A 6413-nucleotide genomic window follows, 5' to 3' on the forward strand; every position below is an offset into this window, starting at 1 on the left:
TTTTTCAATTTGCAATAATGCACAATATTTGTATTGTGTACTGCATTGTTAAATATTATTAAGAAATAAAATATGATCGATGGCTGGCGATCCGCAATTGTACACCAACACTATGCAAATATCATCAAAGTGGCCTTAGAAATCAGATAAATCGCAAGCGGAAAGGTTTGTGACGAAATGCGTGCATGTTGTGCGTATAGCGAGACGTTCTATAAAAAAAAATTATAAACCAACTAACATGTAGAGATGAAATTTGAATCAAGTTGCATTCATGCATTATGCCCAAGTGTGTATTTGGAAAAGAATTAAAAAAAAAAAATTAACCATGAAATCTCATGAACTTTGTACAATTTGGATTTATTTATTTATATCGTTAAGAGATTGTGAGTTTGGGATCGTTTAAGGGTTAAAGTCAATGGGAATGGGAATCATAGAAATTGTAAATGTAAATTATGTGATGCATCCAAAAAAAAAAAAAGTTAATAATACAAAAATTCTAATTAAACTTTCACGTCCCAAAGTGGGAAATGCTAACTCACTGGTTAAGGCTCTGATCAAAAGGTCAGAGGTTCAAACCCCAGTATTGCCAAGCTGCAACTTTTGGGCCCTTGAGGAAGGCCCTTAACCCTTTGTATTCTAGGGGGGCTGTATCATGGCTGACCCTGTGCCTTGGGATATGCGAAAGAAAGAATTTCCCTGTTCTCTAAAGTACATCTGACAAGTATAAAGCACTTTCACCTAGAAGCTTACGAACAAAAGTTTAATGCGATCCATTAAAAACACTATCATTTATGCATATCGCAAAAACTGCATGGTTTAGGATGATTTTGGGTTTTGAATGAAAGAGCACCAAGCTGATCATTCAATTCGTACGAATGTGGATGTAAATTAATTGCATTGAATAATGAATAATAATATTAAGAAATGATTGGAAGACAGAACCTTAACCTATTAACCTGTGTTGATATGGAAGCACCAAATCATTCATTCTGGTGCATTTCTGTTCACAGGAAGCACATTTGCACTTATGCATTTTAAGAAGCAGGCGACTGGAGGAAAGTGGAAAATATGACCTCGGCGATCGGCTGCAGGTTTACGCACAACGAGCCGAAGCCAATGTTGAACAACAGGCAAATCTGAGGAGACGTGATGATTTCAACCACAATCAATTTGCTTGCGACCAGATTTCCATTATATAATTTTAATGTCACGGTTTTTTGATTCAATCGTTTGGCTTTTAGGGTACACTGGTACAGCCAAATCAGACCATCGAATTAGTGTTGGGCAGAATGATTTCAAAGAATAAAACCCTGTAGTCAAATAAATACACTATATTTTTGTGGATATCAGACCTTCAGATTAATTATGTTCCTTTTGAGCATCCGATTCCACATTTGTTCACCGTTTGCTGCTTTCATAACCTCCAGTCTTCTGGATAGATTTTGTGAAATTTCCTTCAGCTACAATGGTGTTAGCAAAACCAAGGTCTGATGAGGTGTGGTGGCCTGGGGTGCAGTCAGTCTTCATCCCAAAGGTGTTCAAAAGTGGTTGAGATCAGAGCTTTATAGCAGGAGATTCCCCACTCCGACCACATAAAACATATCTTCATCGAGGGCACAGAGACATTGCCATGCTGGAACAGGGTAGTTCAAATGAAAATGCAATGCCAACCATCCAAATATATTCTTTACAATTGTGTCTCCAATGTTGCGGTAACAGTTTGGGCAAAAAAAACACTTATTGCTGGAAAAGTCCTGTGTCCAATACTTTTGTCCTTATAATCAATATTCAATCCACTGTTCAAAGTTCCCCCTAATGGCAGACGTTTGTGTGTGCGAGTGAATTAGAGCTCTAAGGAAATTTACAAAGGTGACACAAGTCACGTACTCAAAGATATACCGAATTATACAGTTTTTACCGGGTGATCACAAGGTTACAATATAAGACATAACCATATGTTTTCAGTTTATACACTTTCATCGTTTGTAGTTTACATTCGCTCTCTGCACACAGGAATAAACGTATTAATTGTTTTATTGCGTCTTCAATGCAACTGTATTTTTTGTGTCAATTTTGCATCAACCAATCAGGATCTTTGCATCATCCGAAGCATAAGATTTGCCTCTCTTTTATCAAGCTACGTTATTGCCTTGGTATAATACTAATAATACCAAAAACTCATACTAGCACAAAAAAATTATTTTATGCTGAATTTTTTCTTTTTTTATTCAATGTAAGAAAATGTTAAAAAAAAATAATTTCTTCTGTTGCAATAAATATAAATTTATATAAATATATATATACATATATTAGGACTGTCCAAATTGTTACGCAACGCAAATATAACTTTTAATAATTGTATCAACACGCGATTAATGCAGCACGCATTTCCGTAAAACAATTTTAATAAATAAATATAGAAGAGGCCAATTTAAAACCTTTAACGCAACATACACGGTGTCCTTTCTTTACTCAGATATAAAAAGAAATAATAAACTTCACCAAAAAATTATTTTTAATCGCTAAACATTTGTTTTACCGATGCGCCAAAGCTCGAATCGGCACCACAATCCGCCATGATGCACAAATCCGGCAATTAAAACCGTCTGTGTGGAAACATAGCAAAAGTTCCGTTTGATATCCTTGTGATTTACGTAATTTAAAACAAAAATGTAATATTTTGTCTTCATGCTCTATGTTGAGTTTGGTTTTACTAACAATTAACATACATTTGCATAAAGCATCAATATGTCCATGTTGATTACAGTATTAAAACTTGAAAATTATTCATTTAAGGTACATTTAGAACAGATAAAAATGTGTGTTTAAGTATATATGATACATCAACCGAATAAAATATTTAATCGTGATTAATCGCATGATTGTCGTGAGTTAACTCGTGATTAATCACGATGAAATATTTTAATCGGTTGATATATCTAATATATATATATATATATATATTTTTTTTTTTTTCATGTTTTATTTCAGGTTTGTGGCCAGCTTCATTGAAAAAATAAGCTAAAAATGTATTTTAATGAAAAGAAAAAGAGATGAAATGATATCATAGGTCTGTAACAGACCTGAAATTTCATCCCAAATTCTTTTTTGATAAATGACATAACTGCAGTAAGCAACAGCTCCTTAGTTTTTTTTTCTCCCCTAAGCAGTTGATCACCGCATACATTTAAATATCTTGACTTTATTTATCAAATCGCTTTGACATCCAACCGCCAACCCCCTACCACAGAACAAATACCACCACCCCCCACCACCACCACGGACCGAATGGAAGTCCTGGTGTTAGGCATGGCGTCATCTAGGCGTTTAAGTCCAAACGGAAGAGGCTTCCCCACAGCACCTGCGGTGAGGTGACCCTCCCAAATGGAGCTTTGCATCTTCATTTCCATGCATTCTATTCATGGAGGTAGTCCTGCTCAGACCCCCTTTTCGACAGTCCCACACACTGGCAGAGTGCGCATCAAGCCGATCCTGAGCACCGGAGTGGCAACCATGGCCATAAAGTGAGTTCGTTTAGGATTCAATTTCTACACTGGACATGTAATAGTATTTGAGTGCAGTAATTCCGTGTTGTTTATCTATTTACAAAAAAAAAAAAAAGAAAAAGATTGGTAGTACTAATATTTCTTGCTGGTTCAATATGAAGAAAAAATGTTCTTGCTGAATGTGTTCGGGGTTGTAAGGTGATCCTGGTTTTGTAACCTATGTGACTAGTGAAAGATCTAATTGTAATTTTGAAGGGTAGATTTTGTTGCTTTGTCAAGGAACCTGTTGAAGATGTTACAGTTTGGAGCGAGTCGATCGAAAAGCTACTGGAGTCCACAGGTAAGGAGCTACGTTCAAGAGTTTATTAAGTGTTCTGTTGAGTTTTTGAGTACAATTCTTATTCTTCTTTTTTTTTTTATAATTGTAAGATATAAAAACAAACCCTTAATATCTGAGTAATGAACGTAGCTCCCGTAAAAGGGGGCTGTCTTCACAAGAGTGGCTCAACGTCCAAGTTACAGATATGATATCTGTTCAATTTGCCGTATTGTGCATTCAAAGAATATATATTGTTTTGTGATTTTGAAAAATAAATCATTAAAAGTAAGAAAAAAGAAAAAGGTTTGAAAAAGATTTGAAGGTTTTTAGTTTTAAGGTACTTTGGATAATTCAAATCTGTGCGTCAGCATTCAAATCGGAGCTTTGTGTCTTCTCAACGACAAGCCCACACCCTGAATTTATTTGACAAAAAAGATTTATCTTAGAAAAGCCCAGTTGGGGTCATGATTTTGTGCTGTTCTGGATTTCTATTTAATTATGTTTTTGTAGCTGGGATGCATGCCTTTACGGAGTTCCTGAAGTCCGAGTACAGTGAGGAAAACATTCTGTTTTGGCAAGCATGCAAGGAATACAAGAAGATCTCGTGCAGGACAGAAATGACGTGTGAGGCCAATAGGATCTATTCGGAGTTTGTGCAAACAGAGGCTCCCAGACAGGTAGGTTGGATCTCGGGTTGGAAATCGAGGTGCTCTACGGTGTTACATGTGGTGATGTTAATCTTAGTATCGAATGGTTCAGATGTAGGAATAATGACTATGCCATCATTTGACTAAAGCGTTAAGTCTACAAAACAAAAGCCAGGCTAAAAAATTATAAGAATGAAAACAATCATGCCCCCACTTATTTGTTTTCCAGATTAACATCGACTGTAAGACTCGAGCGACAATATCAAAAAACATCTCAGACCCAGACATTGCCACTTTCGATATGGCCCAGGCCCAGATCTACCGGCTCATGACGAGGGATTCTTACCCGCGGTTTTTAAAATCTGACATCTACCAAGCATTGTTGCAGAAATGAGGCCACACCCGACTTCTCAATAGGATTAAAAAAATGTCTTTCTTTAAAGAATGCGCTTGGTTCCCAGGTAAATGCATGTACATCTTCTGAACCGCCGAGTTCCCATGGAGTTCTAACATAATAAAGGCTGCTCTTAATAGGCCATTTGGAACTGAGGAACTAACATATTATAGTGATGTAGTGTATTACACTAAACAAAAAACCAAACACACACAAAAAAAAAAGCAACCACAGACACACTTATTAGAGGCCTAGATAAACTACTGCTCATTGAGATATGTAACAGAATCAGATTTTATACAAGCTACATTGTTTTCCTTAAGATATTGTTCTTGTTGTTAAATAAATAAAATAATAAAAACTTGACCCGTACCACTCAATGTATATAACTCTGAATATACTATGATGTGCACTTTCTTGTGTACTCATATGAACTAAATTCAGAATTAAGAAGTCAACTCAAAATGACTTTAAAAGCACTTAAAAAATTCTAACACAACTTCCTTTTACGCAGTCAGGAACGAGCCTGCAAAATTTGGCAAAACATTTTAGCTAGGTTTTGCGAGATTGACATAAATAAATTATTAAAGACAAACCACCTAGCTGTCTTCAACAGCTGATTCAAGCCTTTAGGATAACTATGTACACTTGAAATTTTTCCACAATACTTAAAAATTGTTTTAGGTTAATAAAAGAACAAGTAACACCCACTTTCTAGCTCAAATTAGTTTTTTCTAGCTTCTAGGTCTCTAACAAGTATAGCCCAAAAGAATGATCGATTCGATCAACAACAATAATGCCAACATAAAACACCCCCCTGCTTAATAGCACCATTACCTGGTAACTAGCGCATTTTAACATAAATGTAATCAAGAGCGTATCGAGACAAACATCGGCAAACATTGTTCTGTGGACCTTGTAATAATGTACAGAAACTTGCAGGCTGCTGCACACTGTATTAGTTTGCAACATAGAATATGGGAGTAGTCAAAGTTGTGGTGTGGTCATCTTTTAAGTCTAATAAGTGTGAAGGTTTTTTTTTTTTGTAAACATGCTTTTGTTTGCATAAAAAGACTTTTTTTCTAAGAAGTATGTATATATAAATATATATGTGTGGTGGCCTGAGAAAATGCTTAAAATCTTTTTTATTCCACCAAAAGTTAAAACATTTTTTAAATAGCTTTTTTTTATAGTTTGAATGTACCCCATAAGAGTGACTATAACAAAGAAATTCAGACAGGCGAGACAAAAAAATGATTTAAAAGAAAGTTTTTAAAAAATACAAAAATGCAAAAAATGTAACTACATTTCAGGTTGGTAAAAAAAAAAAAAAAATAGCCAGGGGATGGGTTTTCCCAGACCACCACACATACGTTAAACTATTTATTGGTGTGAATACAGTATACAATTTTTTCAATTCAAATTATTATAAGATACTTGTAAAACATCCTGGTACTATACAGCAAAATCGAATGTTGTCTTGCCAGGAATGATAGCAATGCATCATTTTATCTTGAACAAAAAAAATAAAATGGATTACAATAAAA

The 6413-nt window shown here is 35.1% G+C and overlaps 1 protein-coding gene across 1 annotated transcript; it reads left to right on the plus strand.

Annotated features, from left to right (window-relative positions):
* The first annotated feature begins 3421 nt into the window (after positions 1-3421).
* rgs1 (regulator of G protein signaling 1) lies at positions 3422-6203 on the plus strand. Its single transcript, XM_083540884.1, has 4 exons — positions 3422-3524; positions 3767-3846; positions 4336-4502; positions 4702-6203. Exons 1-4 carry the CDS (start codon positions 3514-3516, stop codon positions 4864-4866), a joined length of 423 nt encoding a protein of 140 aa, XP_083397010.1. The 5' UTR covers positions 3422-3513; the 3' UTR covers positions 4867-6203.
* The last annotated feature ends 210 nt before the right edge of the window (positions 6204-6413 follow it).

This window comes from Silurus aristotelis (genome assembly GCF_946808225.1).
Source record: "Silurus aristotelis genome assembly, chromosome: 5".
NCBI lineage: Eukaryota > Metazoa > Chordata > Actinopteri > Siluriformes > Siluridae > Silurus > Silurus aristotelis.